We start from the raw sequence: 18,896 nt of genomic DNA, 5'->3' as shown, positions 1-18,896 counted from the left end.
AATTTTACAAGCACATTTGTCATTGGGTGACAGTTAGAACCCCTGTTTGTGAGTTCCCTAGAGAAACAGTAATGAGAAGTAAACTTGCCCTTTAATCCCTCCCCCCCCCCCCCCCCCAGCCGGCAGAGGTTGTTCATGGTCAAAGGAGCAAATCGGCAAAGGCAGCCGCGTCCATGTTTGTACTCCCACCTTGTAATCAGCCCACGCTATAACCTGACTTTCCTGCCCTACACTTGTGCTGAATAACATTTATTGTATCTCGATGCTGTTACACCTACGCTATAACGATAACATATGACTAAACCTCGGTTATATAAAGCATGTGGGTGTATCAAGATGGCTACCTGCAACCCTACGTGTAAGGCAATACCTTGAGAGGCTCCAGGTGTACAAAGATGGCGCACGAAGTCGGGCTCAATACAAGGGACAGAGAGTACTAAGATGGCAGCGGTTCCGGAAGTGACGCTATAGCCGGCTGGAGAGGCGGAGAGTGAGCTTCCGATCTGACAGAGGAAGATGGCGGCGGCGTGCCTGGTGTTGCGGAGGTCGCTTGGTGGGGCAGTGCTGCAGGGGGGACGGGCGGCCTGGCCGGTGGCTCCTCAGGTGAGCGCTTCCCCGGGAGAGGGAAAGGGACGCGCTGCTGGGCCCTGGGGCCGGACTGGGAGGGCGGGGGGAAGGCTCGGCTAGTGACCGGGCACTGAATGAAGGTCACCGGCAAGTGAGCTCGGCCCGTACCGGCCTCAGGCTGAGGGGTCACTGCTTGGGGACAAGGCTGCAAATGTCCCTTCCGTGCGGGGCGGGGCCGGCGGCTCTTACGGGGGAATCGGTACAACTAATGGCGCTTATTCCCTCTGCGCTGCGGCCAATCAGCTGCTTCCTGTCATCCGGCCAGCCTGCTTTAGCCAATCAGAAGTAAAGGCTCACACGTTGCTTAGTGAATGAGCCCCCCCTGTATAAGGATTCCGCTGTGGCCCCCAGATTGGGCCCCTTGTGTAATATTCCCCCCCCCCCCAGGGCTCAGTTACCCACTAATGCTCAGTAAGGGGGGCACTGGGGGAGTCCATCCTGCTAACTGCAATGCCCCCCCCCCCCCTGCTGCTGAGGATGCTGGGAGTTGTAGTTCAGAATCAGGGAAGAGAGTGTTGGTTGGTCCCACAATACAGACAGCCTGTCGCTGAGTGTGAGGGGCCAGTGTACCCGCTGGAGGGACCCCCACACTGTGGCCCTGGCTACACTCCGTAATACGAACCCCCCTGCACCCCAAGATTCTGTGTTTGGTGCCATGAAATCCCAGTGAGACCCCCCATGTGCCCCCCAGCCGCCCGCAGTTGCCCCTCTCTGTACTTAGTGAGAGGCTCCAGGAACCTCACAGACCGGCGGGGGCCCTTTAAGCACTGAGGATCCCCTGCTGTGTGAGTGCCGGCCCCGGGGCCACAAGTGACCTCTCAAGGGAGTTTAGGGGCCCCAGAACTGCACTTAATGCCCTTAACATGTGACATGAGTGACTCACTGACCTTGACCCCCTGGGGTGTCTCACTGATGGGCGCTCTCCCCGGCTCCCTTACAGTCTCACTGATGGGCGCTCTCCCCGGCTCCCTTACAGTCTCACTGATGGGCGCTCTCCCCGGCTCCCTTACAGTCTCACTGATGGGCGCTCTCCCCGGCTCCCTTACAGTCTCACTGATGGGCTCTCTCCCCGGCTCCCTTACAGTCTCACTGATGGGCTCTCTCCCCGGCTCCCTTACAGTCTCACTGATGGGCTCTCTCCCCGGCTCCCTTACAGTCTCACTGATGGGCGCTCTCCCCGGCTCCCTTACAGTCTCACTGATGGGCGCTCTCCCCGGCTCCCTTACAGTCTCACTGATGGGCGCTCTCCCCGGCTCCCTTACAGTCTCACTGATGGGCGCTCTCCCCGGCTCCCTTACAGTCTCACTGATGGGCTCTCTCCCCGGCTCCCTTACAGTCTCACTGATGGGCTCTCTCCCCGGCTCCCTTACAGTCTCACTGATGGGCTCTCTCCCCGGCTCCCTTACAGTCTCACTGATGGGCGCTCTCCCCGGCTCCCTTACAGTCTCACTGATGGGCGCTCTCCCCGGCTCCCTTACAGTCTCACTGATGGGCGCTCTCCCCGGCTCCCTTACAGTCTCACTGATGGGCGCTCTCCCCGGCTCCCTTACAGTCTCACTGATGGGCGCTCTCCCCGGCTCCCTTACAGTCTCACTGATGGGCGCTCTCCCCGGCTCCCTTACAGTCTCACTGATGGGCGCTCTCCCTTTCTGTGTGTCTCTTTCAGGCCAACATGTCCTTCTCCACTCTGTCCCGGGGCAGGAAGGTGGCTCTCTCCACATTAGGTATTTTGGTCGCCGGAGGCTCCGGTTTGGCGTTTGCACTCCACCAATCAGTGAAAGCCAGTGAATTAGAGCTCCACCCACCCTCCTACCCATGGAGCCACAACGGACTCCTCTCCTCGTTGGATCACGCCAGGTAATGGGAACCTGACAGGCAGTGGGAATATATTTGGGTTTATTTGGCCTTAGTGCGGCCTCATGGGGTGCCCACTGGGTACTGATTGGCTACTCACCCTGACTGGGATACAGTAGTGGCCAATGGGGGCCAGTGATTATTGTGAGGGGCATCGCTCACCTCTAGGCTCCCAGGCGGGTAAGAAGGCACTTCCCATCAGCGAATCACTCCTGCGCCACTAACTGTCGCTTCTCTCCTGCGCAGCATCCGGCGCGGCTACCAGGTGTACAAACAGGTGTGCGCCGCCTGTCACAGTATGGAATACTTGGCCTTTAGGAACCTCATCGGCGTCTCCCACACGGAAGCAGAGGCCAAAGCGCTGGCGGAAGAGGTACAGTCTCCCCATCATCATCATCGCCCTGCGCCTTTAAAGGACAAGGAAAGCTGAATTCACTGAGGGGGGGGTTCCGAAATGTAAGGCCCCCCCTAGGGAATTCAGTCACTGTGGGTTCCCCTGGGCTAAATGGGGGGACCAGCCCGGCCGTTACATTTACTGGGGGGGGCGTACATATTCCCCCCCCCCCCCCCCCATGAGTTCTGTTTTCCCTGTCCATTAAGGCGGGGGAGACAAGTGGCCCCCACGTTGCATGTAAATAAATGGGTTCTAAGGTTCTAGTAAATGGGGGGTTCCCCCATGAGTTCTGCTTTCCGTGTCCATTAAGGCGGGGGAGACAAATGGCCCCCCCATTGGATGTAAATAAATGGGTTCTAGTAAATGGGGGGGTTCCCCCATGAGTTCGGTTTTCGTGTCCATTAAGGAGGAGGAGACATTGGATGTAAATAATGGGTTCTAAGGTTCTAGTAAATGGGGGGGGGTTCCCCACTGACTGTCTCTCTGCTCAGTTTGAGATTCTGGACGGCCCGGATGAGAATGGGGAGATGTTCACCCGGCCCGGGAAGCTGTCGGATTATTTCCCCAAGCCGTACCCCAATGACGAGGCGGCCAGAGCGTCCAACAATGGGGCGCTGCCCCCCGACCTCAGCTACATTGTCAATGCCAGGTACAGTGGGGTGCACTACCCCCCCCCCCCCCCCCCCCCCCCCCCGACCAACGTACCATTTAGCCATTTGGGGCAACACACAGGCTCCTCCCACTACACTGATGCCGTTATCTCTTGGCTCCGCCCCCTGAATGTGTTGCTTTGCATTGCAGGCACGGCGGGGAGGATTACGTTTTCTCTCTCCTGACTGGTTACTGCGACCCCCCCGCTGGCGTCAGTTTAAGAGAAGGACTGTATTACAACCCGTACTTCCCCGGCCAGGCCGTCGGGATGGCGCCCCCTATTTATAACGAGGTCCTGGAATTTGATGATGGTGAGTGCCCCCCCCCCGTCTCGGTATGAGCCCGGTCCCTCCATGGGCTGCCAGAAAGTGAGCCTGCCCAGCTTGCCCAATGGTTTCTATGGAGGGAGCGGTTACCTGGGGCCGAGTACCTGACTCTCTCTGTGCTTCTCGCAGGGACCCCGGCCACCATGTCGCAGGTTGCTAAGGACGTCTGCACATTCCTGCGTTGGGCTTCAGAACCGGAACACGACCAGCGCAAGCGAATGGGCCTTAAAGTAAGTGTGTCGCCTTTCCCTTAACGTGGCCTTTAATTCCAGGCCTGATCACATGCAAGGGGGTTGGTTACAGGGCCCGGGGCCCCCGGCTCCCTGTTGGGTTGCAATTGCCGTTTTTGACCAAAACTGTAAAACCTTTTTGCCCCTTTGTGGATTGTTGAATTATTCCTCCCATATGGAAGCTGATTGGTTGCTAAGCGTTGCTGGGCGAGAGTAGACCATAGAGATGGTTATAGAATATCCTATTCCTAGCAATTTTTCAATTGGTCTTCATTATTTATTTCTTATAGTTTTTGAATCATTTGCCGCCTTCTTCTGCAGCTTTACAAATGGGGGTCACTGACCCCGGCAGCCAAACCCTATTGCTCTGTGAGGCTCCAGTTTTATTGTTATTGTTACTTTTTATTCCTTATCTTTCTATTAATTCATATCACAGCCTCTCATCCAAACTGATTCCTGGTTGCTAAGGTAGTTTGGACCCTAGCAACCAGATAGCTGCTGAAACTCCAAACTGCAGAGCTGCTGAACAAAAAGTGAAATAATTCACCCAATCTGGTCCCCATAATTTCTAATTTATTGCACCATATCCCAGAAATGTGACCCCTCCCCCTCCACTGTGAGGGTCCGCCCCCTGGGTGTAGAAAGCCGGTGCATTGCTGTGAGATGCCCCTTTAATATTCCATTTCAGCCTGGCTTTCAGAGTCTGGTTTCAGCCTCTCATTCAAACCACTCACTGGTTGCTAAGGTAATTTACACCCTAGCAACAGGAGAGCTACTGAACAAAAATGGAAATAGTTAAAAAAACGACAAATAATAAAAAATGAAGACCAACTGCAAATTATCTCAGAATATGACTCTCTACATCATACTAAAAGTTACAACCCCTGTCATTTGGCGCCAGTGAGGCTCCTCCTTCTCTGCATCCGCTCGGGTCAAGCAGGATCAGCCTGTAATGGGGCGTATACAGATGGGAGGGGCTCAGTCCCACGTGTTCCCCCCCCTAATTCATTGGTCTCTTCTCCCCCCCCCCCCCCCCCAGGTGCTGATGATCTCTTCCATCCTGATCCCACTCATCTACTACATGAAGAGACACCGATGGAGCGTGCTGAAGTCCAGGAAGATTGCCTACCGGCCCCCCAAGTAACGGCAGCCGACAGCTCAGCACCGGGAAGCCCCTCCCCCTGCGCGTTGGCCTCAGCAGATGCCATGGATGATTTGCCAGGCAACGGTCCCTTTGCTCCTCCGAGCAGGAAGTAGATCCGGACACGGCTCCGTAACTCACAGGCGCTGCGTCCGTATCTTTTTGTTTTTTTTATGTTTATTTTTTGTCTCGGGGGAATTTTTTGTTCCTGCTTCTCTGCGTTTTCACTGTTTTTGTCCGGAAAGAACCAAACCGAGGAGGAAAAAGGGACTCGTGCGAAGAAACGATTGTGTCCATTACATCCCATTATGGGCTCGTTAAATTAAACAAAAATATATCTTTTAAACCAAACCGGCTGGTGGAATGGTGATTTGTTGAGAGCCAGGGGGCTTCTGGGTAAGGGCTGCAAACATGGCGTCCGGTATTGGGGGGGGCGTTGCCAGAAGGATTGCACGGGATTGGCTCGTGGGTATTTAATGTACAGGGGGGTCCCATTGCTACTACTACCACTCCCCCAAGCGCCTCTGTTTGTCCCAGTCTGCTGATTGGTTTATTCCTTGCATAGTAACACTGAGCATCTCGCTATAAACGGAATAAAATGACGTTTGCCTGGGGGTGTGGGGGTCATTCCTTCGCGCCATTATCCAGTACGCAGGGCGGGGCATCAGAACCCTTGGACTTGGAACTGAGGTCCATCTGATACCGGCTCCCCCTGTATTAGTCTGTACGGCGCCCCCTGCCTGCCCACATGGTATTGTTGCATTTGAGATCATCTCGCCAGTCTGTGCTCTGAGCGTTACCATTGGGCGGTACCGGTTCTCCTTGCAGTGACCCAGGGAATCTTGTGTAGGTGACATTGTGTGTTCTTCTGCCTTCCCTGATGGGCGGGGCAAATCCCAGCAAACTGATAATTAGATTCAGCCAATCAGTTCCTTCCCTATATAAATCCCTCACTTCCTGGCCTGAGCATTATGGGTGAGTGCTAGCTCTTGGAACTCCTGTGTTGCTCGACTACTGAGCTACTATTTTCCTTGTGGGGAGAATTCTGCCTGTCTGAGTGCTGCTGCCTCTGTGTTGCTATGTTACCCTGCTCCCCAGTAACCAGTCTGTACCCTCTACACCTGCCTACTGCTGTTTGTGGCCGCCCAGACCTTTGGCCAATTCACCCTGTTTAGTTCCCCTTTGGCCCCTGACTGTCTCTTACTTATAGACTCCCCACCTTCCCTGTGAAATCCCTGAAGCAGAGACAGGAGACCGGTGCTGATCTAGAGACATAGCTGGACATAATAGACAGCCCCTAGCAGCCACCGCTGCCATGTTTCCTGATCTGACCAATCATGTTCTAGGTTCTCCTGCAGACACCGGGCAGAGGCCCTATAGATAAGATGGAGACTAAAAGTTTCGTCCGACCAATAGAATTGCCCTAAATGATTGGACTCCTGACTTCTAAACCAACAGCACGATGAAGAGCTGAGACTTTGGCCTTTTTTCAATATAGGGGCAAATCTATGGGTTGGTCGGGGGCACTGGGCTAATGGTTTGGGGCAGTTGTGACCCACCGGCCATGTAATGTTCTTTCCTCGCTATTAGGAGACATGAGAGGATGGCCGGAAGCTGGACACAAAGGCTGGTCTGGCATCCCAAGACCTTGAACATAACATGGACCATTTGTGGTGGCACCGGACATTAGTTGGTCTCCACACGGTCCCTCTGCTTAATCTGCTCTAGAACCCCATGGGAAGGAACAATGTTCTGGGTCTGTTATCCCCCTGGTGCTGAGACTGCCCGCTGCCTGGTCCTCTCTCTGAGTATCATGGTAATATCTGAGATTTCACCGCTGGTTTGGAAGGGTTGAACTTGATGGGTTTTTCTCTCCTGTTGCCAGAGGGTGGTCCAGAACAAGCCACACCCAACTTGGTGTGACTTGCATGGAATGTTCCAGGGATCCTGGCCTATAAGCTTTCACTCACTCTGAGCCAAGTAATATAGGAGGAATGTGTGTACGGCAGCTCTATGGAGCTAAAGCTATGGCTCTTCTCTCCTCTACCCCCTTGCCTTGTATTCCACTTATCTGTGCCAACTCCAGCAGAGCATCCCCAGGGGAATTCACACTACAATATTGCCAGGGAGCCCCCCCCCCCCCCGGTGACCAGCAGCCCTATGTAACTAACAGTATGACAAGCATTGTCTAGGGCTTTACTTGTCCTTTAATGAGGCGCCACGGGTAACTGAACGCTGCCTCAAGCAATATTTTGCTACAAGTGGCAGAGAGCTTACAGTATTACCCTACAGCGCCATCCTTTGGTCTCCCATTAGTACAACTGCATTGTGAAAGTACAGAGAAGAGCAACTAAATTAACTAAGGGAATGTGAGATTCTGACCAAGGGACGGTGAGAGGCAACTGAACTGGAAGGAAAATAACTACAATGTATTTATGTTTTATTCTTTGTGGCTTTTCAGGTATTTAGCTTTTTGTTCAGCAGCTCTCCGGTTGCTAGGGTCTTGTTTAGCTTAGTAACCAGGCAGTGGTTTGACAGGAGAGAGAGGAATATGAATAGGGGAGGGGCTGAATAGAAAGATAAGGAATAAAAAGTAACAATAACAATAAAACTGGAGCCTCACAGAGCAATAGGGTTTGGCTGCCGGGGTCACTGACCCCCATTTGAAAGCTGGAAAGATATAGAAGAGAAATGTAAATAGTCCAAAACCTATAGAAAAGAAATAATAATAACCAGTTGTAAAGTTGCTAGGAATAGGACATTCTGTAACCTACTTAAAGTGAACTTAAAGCCCCCAAAGTCCAGATATTTATTGGTACTAGGCAAGGCTGCCCTCTGTCACCAACTTTATTTATATTAGTCATGGAAACTCTGTTAAACCATATAAGAGATAATCCAGTTGCGCTCGTACCTGTAGGGATAAGCTGTGCAATAGGCCGCTTTCCTTGTGGGAAGAAACCATAGATTCCATGGACGCCAACGCAGCCGCGGAAAAGCCGTTCTATAAAGCACACAGAACTTTCATAGATGTCTCCGCACAAACCCAGAAACCTTTCTGCCAATCGGGGGGAGAGAGACCTGAATGTCACATTTTCTGCAACTTTAAACTTAACCCATAAAGCATCACCAGCAATGAGAACTAATGAGGCAATATACAAATGGGTCACTAGGTGGCGCCAAAGTAGAGGAAATTAGAAAACTTGAAGAGAAAGCTCATTTAATACATACCGTATATACTCGAGTATAAGCCCAAAATGTGCTGAAAAATTAACCCTCGGCTTATACTCGAGTACCTCTGCTACCTGACTCCCTGTGTGCTCTTCTGTGTGCTGCTCCTTCCTGTTTCCTTGCCCTGCCCCCCCCCGGCGTGACATCACACGCTCCCTGCTTCAGCTCCGGTGTCTGTGTGTGTAATAGGGGGAGGGAAAAGCTCAAACTGGCCTGCTATTAACTCTTTGTGTGGCGAGAGCACCTATTTGTTCAGTAAGATTGATAGATCCTAATTTTATTGGAATTTATTTTGATTATTGAAACTGAGAAGCGGTTGCATTTCCCACCCTAGGCTTATACTCAAGTCAATAGGTTTTTCCAGGTAAAATTAGGTACCTGGGCTTATACTCGAGTATATACGGTAATAGTCAGACCAATCGAAGTGATTCCCCTGCTATAAGCCTTGTGTTGCCTGCTCACAAGAAATTCCCCCGCTATCAGTGCAGCACTGCCTGCTAGTCAATGCCCTGATACCAGTGCCAGTTTGCCCTTTCACCCCCCAAGCCCCTCCCCCCCAAATCCCCAACCTCCTGCTCCAGGCCGGCAGTTACCAATTTGCTTCACTAGGTGGCGCCTAAAACCCAAGGGGATCACATCTTTGCAAATTTACGGAATTCGATCTCACTAACTCCGCCCCCCCGGGTGACCCGTAAATAACGATTTTGCCCAATTCTTGCAAATATAAAGCATTATTATTATTATTGTTATAGATTCGATTTCCAAAGGAGACAAAAATCAGGCAGAAATCACTTTAGTGTCGCAGGAAAGGGACCGTGAGCGACGGACAGGAAGTAAAGGCAGCGCTTCACTAACCAATCCCCGAGGTTGTTATATACGTAACAGGGAAATTCAAGGGGAAGTCAAACCAAAAGGAAATTCAAATGCAAACAAAAACCAGAGATTAATGAGTTTAGGATAGGGCAAATAATGCTTAATGCCCCCTTTCATACCCCAATGCGGTGGGTTTGGGCCAACAGCCGAGGATGAGGAGGGGGTTGAACCGTAGGGGCTGCAGCCGAGCCCGGAGCTACGGCGCCACGGTCACTGTCTATTGGGCCACAGTGGGCTTGAAATGCCAGGGCCTATTGTGAATGCCCCTGTACCCTGTTATTGCCCCTTCTGGGGGCAGAATAAATACCATGGGGCATGAATTCAGTGCACACTGAGGTGGGAGATGGGGGAATTCTCAGAGTCTGCTGGTGGGCCGCAATGATCCCCTCCCACCCCAGACACGGTGGTTGCCATAGAAACAGTCCAGCCGTAAGGGCAAATAGGAAGCCCCTCCCCTTTGTACTCAGTGACAGTTCTGACACCGGGGGTCACATTTCTTCCCATTGATGTTGCACTGGCAGCCTCCCGACGTGTCTCCGGGGCCCTGTGGGGCACAAACAACAACAGCAAAGGGTTAAAGGAAGTTGCCATAGTGATTGCCCTGTGGGTATCCTAAAAGAGAAAAAGGGAAAATAAACCCACTGGCGCTTCTCATTTAGTCTGGCAAAGGTACAGTCACTGGGCGGAGCCAGTTGAAAGGTACAGTCACTGGGCGGAGCCAGTTAAAAGGTCCAGTCATTGGGTGGAGCCAGTTGAAAGGTACAGTCACTGGGCGGAGCCAGTGGAAAGGTACAGTCACTGGGCGGAGCCAGTTGAAAGGTACAGTCACTGGGCGGAGTCAGTTAAAAGGTCCAGTCATTGGGTGGAGCCAGTTGAAAGGTACAGTCACTGGGCGGAGCCAGTGGAAAGGTACAGTCACTGGGCGGAGCCAGTTGAAAGGTACAGTCACTGGGCGGAGCCAGTTGAATGGTACAGTCACTGGGCGGAGCCAGTGGAAAGGTACAGTCACTGGGCGGAGCCAGTGGAAAGGTACAGTCACTGGGCGGAGCCAGTTGAAAGGTACAGTCACTGGGCGGAGCCAGTTGAAAGGTACAGTCACTGGGCGGAGCCAGTTGAAAGGTACAGTCACTGGGCGGAGCCAGTTGAAAGGTACAGTCACTGGGCGGAGCCAGTGGAAAGGTACAGTCACTGGGCGGAGCCAGTGGAAAGGTACATTCACTGGGCGGAGCCAGTTGAAAGGTACAGTCACTGGGCGGAGCCAGTTGAAAGGTACAGTCACTGGGCGGGGCCAGTTAAAAGGTACAGTCACTGGGAGGAGCAAGTGAAGAAGTGGAGCACTGAAGCAATCACTGGGGGTAATAGATCTGGTTGCTTAAAACATGGCAGAATTGACCTTTCCTTGTCCGTATTTGCCCTTATTGTATCCGCCCTGCCCAGATGTCGGGGGTGTTTAAAGATCGTTAATCTGATTAGATCACGCCCACTCCTTTCATGATTGTTGGAAAGAAACAAGGGGCGGAGTTTAGTATAAAGTGAAGCCAGCCTGTGATAGGTTCATTAAAGGAACCAATCAGTTAGTCCCACACCCACAGCAGTCACATTCCTCCCACAGGAGCAGTGTAGGGGCATTAGGGCCACTGTTACCCCAGTCCCTGCAGGTCACGTACCTGTGGCCCCCAGCGCGGGCCCTTCGTCACCCAGCAGATCTCAGTCTGACACATGGTGCAGCGGATCCAATCACATCCGTCCTTCTTCTGTACAATGATCTGACACACGGGGCAGTACATCGCCTCCCCGGTCTGCACCAGCGTCTGCGGGACAAACCGACATTCTCATTGGTTCTCTGGGCCTTTGCCTAATACCCCCCGTGGCTCCTCCCACTTGGTCTGAAACTGACCTGAGGAAGCCTATGGCGGGTGGAGTTAAAAGGGGGTTGGTCACCTTTGCGTTAACTGTTAGTATATTGTAGAGAGTGATATTCAGAGGACAATTTGCAATTGGTCTTCTTTTTTTATCATCTGTGGTTTTTTAGTTATTTCACTATTTGTTCAGCAGCTCTGCAGTTTGCAGCTCTCTGGTTGCTAGGTTGCAAATTACCTTAGCAACCAGCAAGTGGTTTACATGAGAGACTGGCATATGAATAGGGGAGGGGCTGAATAGAAAGATAAGGAATAAAAAGTAACAATAACAGTAAAACTGGAGCCTCACAGAGCAATAGGGTTTGGCTGCCGGGGTCAGTGACCCCCATTTGAAAGCTGCAAAGAGGCAGAAGAAGAAACTCTGACAAATAAATAATGAAGACCAATTGAAAACTTGCTTAGAATTGGCCGTTCTATAACGTACTAACGTAAAGGTGAACTGCCCCTTTAAGAAAGACCAAGTGCTGCTATAATAGGGGGAGGAGCTACCTTGAGCATGTCATTGGTCTGCCTGGCGGCTGCGTCGTTCTGCGCTCGGATCCGCAAATCGTCTTGGTACTCGCGGCAATTCATCCCGTCGTGTATGGCCTGTGGGTGGGCGGAGCAATGCGCGTTACTGGCTGTAACAGTATAAATGGCGCCTCGGTACTAATCTATAGTAACTGGTGCTGCCCCCTACTGGGCGGGGGGTTTGGGGAATATTTACCTTGCAGGTGAGGCAGTTCTGGGCGTGGCAAATGGGGCAGGTGAACTCATTGACGGAGTCTTCATAAACGCACCAACCCCGGCAGTCGGCTGTGCGGCAATGGTAACTGTCATGGCTTCTGCTCTCGGCAACCACCAGCCCCCTCTCCAGGAACCGACTGTACTCCTCCTGCGCCACTAACTGTCAGCCGGGAGAGAGGGGGGCATTTGTGTTACCCCAATGTTTCTATATATCTGTAACCTTGTTATGGGCTAAGGGGGCCCAGCCTGAAGGCCAGTTAGGGCGGGATTTGGGGTGAGTGCTTATTTGTGCCCTGGGTACCCCTGGAACTATAGCGGGGTGACTGTTACCCCAATGTTTCTATATATCTGTAACCTTGTTATGGGCTAAGGGGGCCCAGCCTGAAGGCCAGTTAGGGGGGATTTGGGGTGAGTGCTTATTTGTGCCCTGGGTACCCCTGGAACTATAGCAGGGTGACTGTTACCCCAATGTTTCTATATATCTGTAACCTTGTTATGGGCTAAGGGGGCCCAGTCTGAAGGCCAGTTAGGGGGGATTTGGGGTGCTGATTGTGCCCCGGGTACCCCTGGAAGTGTAGCACTCACGGCGCGGATCTCTCGCTGCTGCAGTTTGCTGTTACACGCGTAGGTCTCATCTCGGAAGGGACACGACACCTCGGGTTCCTCGCAGCAGTTCACCAGTTGGCGCAGACATTCCCTGGCAAAGCAGATGCACCATATTAGCCCCCGGGGGCGACTGTGCCAGGCCCTTAACCCCTTCATTCCCATCCACCCGAGAGTGCCACTTTGCCAACCACATGTATGGGCACAGAACCTTAATGCCCCGCCCCTTTATGGGCAACCGAACAGTCAGGGGAGGGGCTTTACCTGCAGAAGCTGTGCAGACACTCTCTCAGCAGAACACCGCCCCCTACTGGGACCTCTGAGAAGCAAATGAGACAATCAATGGGCTCCTGGTTTGGGATCAGAACCTCGTTGTCCAGCTGCAGAAGGTGCTGGAAGTTCTGAGATCTCTCCTCCTCCAAGGCCTGAAAAACAGAATGTCAGGTGGTGTGTGAGAAGGCATCATGGGAAGTGTAGGCATCATGGGAAGTGTAGGCATCATGGGAAGTGTAGGCAACATGGGAAGTGTAGGCATCATGGGAAGTGTAGGCCATGCAGATAGGGAGTCAGGGGCAGACAGTAGGGCTGGGGGGCAAATACCTTACCAGGGTTCTTGTCTCCTCACTCAGAATCACAGGCCAATAAACGTCTCATATCGACCCAACCCCCCCCCCCCCCCCCCCGGGAGCCATATCTGGGTCGGGGGCAGTAGATAAATGTGGTTGGACAATGTCAGAGTTGAGGTGAATGAACCCATGTGCTGTGCAAGGAAACCCAGAAACCACCCCATGACCCAGATCTGCTGTGTATGTCCCCCCCACCCCGCCCCCCCCGCCCCCCCACCCCGGGCAGCTTCCAGGAAAGCACCCACCCAAATTACTCGTGTAGAAATGAGAGAAATGCTCCAGGGGCAACTGAGATATTGGGGCTGTGATATTAAAGGGTATTTACCCTCCCCCGTTATTCCCTCGGTATATCAGCCCCCCCATCAGGATTGGTTATGACCCCCCCACATACCCCTATTTAGGGCCAATACAGGGGCACTTTCCAGACACTGCAGTTATTATAGATATTTATCATCTCGGCTGTTCCTGCCCAAACCCACAGGAAGTGACGGGCGAAGAGATTCTGTGGCGCCTCGCTCACCTACAGGCGCGTCTCCCCTCTGAGCCCCCCAGCCGCTCTGCCCGCGTCTCCCCTCTGAGCCCCCCAGCTGCTCTGCCCGCGTCTCCCCTCTGAGCCCCCCCAGCCGCTCTGCCCGCGTCTCCCCTCTGAGCCCCCCAGCCGCTCTGCCCGCGTCTCCCCTCTGAGCCCCCCCAGCCGCTCTGCCCGCGTCTCCCCTCTGAGCCCCCCAGCTGCTCTGCCCGCGTCTCCCCTCTGAGCCCCCCAGCCGCTCTGCCCGCGTCTCCCCTCTGAGCCCCCCAGCCGCTCTGCCCGCGTCTCCCCTCTGAGCCCCCCCAGCCGCTCTGCCCGCGTCTCCCCTCTGAGCCCCCCAGCCGCTCTGCCCGCGTCTCCCCTCTGAGCCCCCCCAGCCGCTCTGCCCGCGTCTCCCCTCTGAGCCCCCCAGCCGCTCTGCCCGAGTCTCCCCTCTGAGCCCCCCCAGCTGCTCTGCCCGCGTCTCCCCTCTGAGCCCCCCAGCCGCTCTGCCCGCGTCTCCCCTCTGAGCCCCCCCAGCTGCTCTGCCCGCGTCTCCCCTCTGAGCCCCCCAGCCGCTCTGCCCGCGTCTCCCCTCTGAGCCCCCCCAGCTGCTCTGCCCGCGTCTCCCCTCTGAGCCCCCCAGCCGCTCTGCCCGCGTCTCCCCTCTGAGCCCCCCCAGCTGCTCTGCCCGCGTCTCCCCTCTGAGCCCCCCCAGCTGCTCTGCCCGCGTCTCCCCTCTGAGCCCCCCCAGCTGCTCTGCCCGCGTCTCCCCTCTGAGCCCCCCAGCCGCTCTGCCCGCGTCTCCCCTCTGAGCCCCCCAGCTGCTCTGCCCGCGTCTCCCCTCTGAGCCCCCCCAGCCGCTCTGCCCGCGTCTCCCCTCTGAGCCCCCCAGCTGCTCTGCCCGCGTCTCCCCTCTGAGCCCCCCAGCTGCTCTGCCCGCGTCTCCCCTCTGAGCCCCCCCAGCCGCTCTGCCCGCGTCTCCCCTCTGAGCCCCCCCAGCTGCTCTGCCCGCGTCTCCCCTCTGAGCCCCCCCAGCTGCTCTGCCCGCGTCTCCCCTCTGAGCCCCCCAGCCGCTCTGCCCGCGTCTCCCCTCTGAGCCCCCCAGCTGCTCTGCCCGCGTCTCCCCTCTGAGCCCCCCCAGCCGCTCTGCCCGCGTCTCCCCTCTGAGCCCCCCCAGCTGCTCTGCCCGCGTCTCCCCTCTGAGCCCCCCCAGCTGCTCTGCCCGCGTCTCCCCTCTGAGCCCCCCAGCCGCTCTGCCCGTGTCTCCCCTCTGAGCCCCCCCAGCTGCTCTGCCCGCGTCTCCCCTCTGAGCCCCCCCAGCCGCTCTGCCCGCGTCTCCCCTCTGAGCCCCCCCAGCCGCTCTGCCCGCGTCTCCCCTCTGAGCCCCCCCAGCCGCTCTGCCCGCGTCTCCCCTCTGAGCCCCCCCAGCCGCTCTGCCCGCGTCTCCCCTCTGAGCCCCCCAGCCGCTCTGCCCGCGTCTCCCCTCTGAGCCCCCCAGCCGCTCTGCCCGCGTCTCCCCTCTGAGCCCCCCAGCCGCTCTGCCCGCGTCTCCCCTCTGAGCCCCCCCAGCCGCTCTGCCCGCGTCTCCCCTCTGAGCCCCCCCAGCTGCTCTGCATTATCTGCACCTCTACATATCAGCTGCAGTAACGAGCCCCTTCCTATGCTGATGGTGAGATCTCCTTTCCTCCCCACCCCCAATGAATCACTCATTCCCCCTCTCTTGGTAGGGAACCCCATAACCTGACTGCCCTTACAGTAAGGAACCCCTTCCTATGCTGATGGTGAGATCCCCTTTCCTCCCCACCCCCAATGTATCACCCATTCCCCCTCTCTTGGTAGGGAATCCCATAACCTGACTGCCCTTACAGTAAGGAACCCCTTCCTATGCTGATGGTGAGATCTCCTTTCCTCCCCACCCCCAATGTATCACTCATTCCCCCTCTCTGGGTAGGGAATCCCATAACCTGACTGCCCTTACAGTAAGGAACCCCTTCCTATGCTGATGGTGAGATCCCCTTTCCTCCCCACCCCCAATGTATCACTCATTCCCCCTCTCTGGGTAGGGAACCCCATAACCTGACTGCCCTTACAGTAAGGAACCCCTTCCTATGCTGATGGTAAGATCCCCTTTCCTCCCCACCCCCAATGAATCACTCATTCCCCCTCTCTGGGTAGGGAACCCCATAACCTGACTGCCCTTACAGTAAGGAACCCCTTCCTATGCTGATGGTGAGATCCCCTTTCCTCCCCACCCCCAATGTATCACTCATTCCCCCTCTCTGGGTAGGGAACCCCATAACCTGACTGCCCTTACAGTAAGGAACCCCTTCCTATGCTGATGGTGAGATCCCCTTTCCTCCCCACCCCCAATGTATCACTCATTCCCCCTCTCTGGGTAGGGAACCCCATACCCTGACTGCCCTTACAGTAATGCCCCATCACCCGGGGGAGCAGGCTGCCCAATGGCTCCGGTACAAGTGGCTCTGGGTCAGTAACAGAACTGCAGGCTGTAAGAGTTAAATGAAAGTGTTTATTTGTTGGGAGCAGCGACAGACGTGGGAGACATAAACCTTCAGTAACGGTTAATCAGAAAGGCACCGAGGTATCGGATCAGCCCAGCGACACCGGCACATGGTACCACCTGTCAGCGACCTGTAACGGCCCATAAAGTGCATGAAGCCCCCGTTACCATTGATGGGGGGGCCGACTATGTGCTGGGGGGTACTAGCTAGATACTGGGCCGTGTATTCTTTATATGGTGGGGGGGCCTAGCTAGATACTGGGCCGTGTATTCTTTATATGGTGGGGGGGGGCCTAGCTAGATACTGGGCCGTGTATTCTTTATATGGTGGGGGGCCTAGCTAGATACTGGGCCGTGTATTCTTTATATGGCAGGGGGGGGGCCTAGCTAGATACTGGGCCATGTATTCTTTATATGGTGGGGGGGCCTAGCTAGATACTGGGGCCGTGTATTCTTTATATGGCAGGGGGGGGGCCTAGCTAGATACTGGGCCATGTATTCTTTATATGGTGGGGGGGCCTAGCTAGATACTGGGCCGTGTATTCTTTATATGGTGGGGGGGGGGGGCCTAGCTAGATACTGGGCCATGTATTCTTTATATGGCGAGGGGGGGGGGCCTAGCTAGAAACTGGGCCGTGTATTCTTTATATGGCGAGGGGGGGGGCTAGCTAGATACTGGGCCATGTATTCTTTATATGGCAGGGGGGGAGCTAGCTAGATACTGGGCCGTGTATTCTTTATATGGCAGGGGGGGGGGCTAGCTAGAAACTGGGCCGTGTATTCTTTATATGGCAGGGGGGGGGCCTAGCTAGATACTGGGCCATGTATTCTTTATATGGCAGGGGGGGGGGGGCTAGCTAGATACTGGGCCATGTATTCTTTATATGGTGGGGGGGGGGGCCTAGCTAGATACTGGGCCATGTATTCTTTATTTGGTGGGGGGGGGGGGGGCTAGCTAGATACTGGGCTGTGTATTCTTTATATGGTGGGGGGGCCTAGCTAGATACTGGGCCATGTATTCTTTATATGGTGAGGGGGGGGGCCTAGCTAGATACTGGGCCGTGTATTCTTTATATGGTGAGGGGGGGGGCCTAGCTAGATACTGGGCCGTGTATTCTTTATATGGTGAGGGGGGGGGCCTAGCTAGATACTGGGCCGTGTATTCTTTATATGGTGGGGGGGGGGGCTAGCTAGATACTGGGCCGTGTATTCTTTATATGGTGAGGGGGGGGGCCTAGCTAGATACTGGGCCGTGTATTCTTTATATGGTGGGGGGGGGGCCTAGCTAGATACTGGGCCATGTATTCTTTATATGGCAGGGGGGGAGCTAGCTAGATACTGGGCCGTGTATTCTTTATATGGCGAGGGGGGGGGCCTAGCTAGATACTGGGCCGTGTATTCTTTATATGGCAGGGGGGGGGCCTAGCTAGATACTGGGCCATGTATTCTTTATATGGCAGGGGGGGGCCTAGCTAGATACTGGGCCATGTATTCTTTATATGGTGGGGGGGGGGGGGGGGCCTAGCTAGATACTGGGCTGTGTATTCTTTATATGGTGGGGGGGCCTAGCTAGATACTGGGCCATGTATTCTTTATATGGTGAGGGGGGGGGGGCTAGCTAGATACTGGGCCATGTATTCTTTATATGGTGGGGGGGGGCCTAGCTAGATACTGGGCCGTGTATTCTTTATATGGCGAGGGGGGGGCCTAGCTAGATACTGGGCCATGTATTCTTTATATGGCAGGGGGGGGGCTAGCTAGATACTGGGCCATGTATTCTTTATATGGTGGGGGGGGCCTAGCTAGATACTGGGCCATGTATTCTTTATATGGTGGGGGGGGGCCTAGCTAGATACTGGGCCATGTATTCTTTATATGGCAGGGGGGGGGCTAGCTAGATACTGGGCCATGTATTCTTTATATGGTGGGGGGGGGCCTAGCTAGATACTGGGCCATGTATTCTTTATATGGTGGGGGGGGGGCCTAGCTAGATACTGGGCCATGTATTCTTTATATGGCGAGGGGGGGGGCCTAGCTAGAAACTGGGCCGTGTATTCTTTATATGGCAGGGGGGGGCTAGCTAGATACTGGGCCATGTATTCTTTATATGGCAGGGGGGGGGCTAGCTAGATACTGGGCCATGTATTCTTTATATGGCAGGGGGGGGCTAGCTAGATACTGGGCCGTGTATTCTTTATATGGTGGGGGGGGGCTAGCTAGAAACTGGGCTGTGTATTCTTTATATGGCGAGGGGGGGGCCTAGCTAGATACTGGGCCATGTATTCTTTATATGGTGGGGGGGGGGCCTAGCTAGATACTGGGCCATGTATTCTTTATATGGCGGGGGGGGGGGGCCTAGCTAGATACTGGGCCATGTATTCTTTATATGGTGGGGGGGGGGGCTAGCTAGATACTGGGCCGTGTATTCTTTATATGGCGAGGGGGGGGGCCTAGCTAGATACTGGGCCATGTATTCTTTATATGGTGGAGGGGGGGGGCCTAGCTAGATACTGGGCCGTGTATTCTTTATATGGTGGGGGGGGCCTAGCTAGATACTGGGCCGTGTATTCTTTATATGGTGGAGGGGGGGGCTAGCTAGATACTGGGCCGTGTATTCTTTATATGGTGGGGGGGCCTAGCTAGATACTGGGCCATGTATTCTTTAT

At 54.8% G+C, this 18,896-nt stretch overlaps 2 protein-coding genes across 2 annotated transcripts in view; one reads left to right on the top strand and one right to left on the bottom strand.

Annotated features, from left to right (window-relative positions):
* Positions 1–504: 504 nt before the first annotated feature.
* cyc1 (cytochrome c-1) lies at positions 505–5,574 on the top strand. The gene is made up of 7 exons (NM_203903.1): positions 505–603; positions 2,294–2,484; positions 2,728–2,854; positions 3,367–3,524; positions 3,677–3,837; positions 3,982–4,082; positions 5,122–5,574. The coding sequence occupies exons 1-7, from the start codon at positions 517–519 to the stop codon at positions 5,224–5,226; spliced, it is 930 nt and encodes a 309-aa protein (NP_989234.1). The 5' UTR covers positions 505–516; the 3' UTR covers positions 5,227–5,574.
* A 3,589-nt stretch (positions 5,575–9,163) lies between these two features.
* Positions 9,164–18,896, bottom strand: part of rbck1 (RanBP-type and C3HC4-type zinc finger containing 1) — a 29,009-nt gene continuing 19,276 nt past the window's right edge. Inside the window, exons 9-14 of the mRNA XM_031903717.1 lie at positions 12,837–12,997; positions 12,555–12,666; positions 11,950–12,129; positions 11,733–11,831; positions 10,992–11,135; positions 9,164–9,868 (exon numbers count right to left, since the gene is read on the bottom strand). Of these exons, the coding sequence (XP_031759577.1) occupies positions 9,788–9,868; positions 10,992–11,135; positions 11,733–11,831; positions 11,950–12,129; positions 12,555–12,666; positions 12,837–12,997 (777 nt within the window). The 3' untranslated portion in view covers positions 9,164–9,787. The remainder of the gene's footprint in view (positions 9,869–10,991; positions 11,136–11,732; positions 11,832–11,949; positions 12,130–12,554; positions 12,667–12,836; positions 12,998–18,896) is intronic.

This window comes from Xenopus tropicalis, chromosome 6 (assembly GCF_000004195.4).
Source record: "Xenopus tropicalis strain Nigerian chromosome 6, UCB_Xtro_10.0, whole genome shotgun sequence".
Taxonomy (NCBI): domain Eukaryota; kingdom Metazoa; phylum Chordata; class Amphibia; order Anura; family Pipidae; genus Xenopus; species Xenopus tropicalis.
The sequence above is the reverse complement of the archived record's forward strand: the minus strand, read 5'-3'. Positions and strand labels throughout refer to the sequence as shown.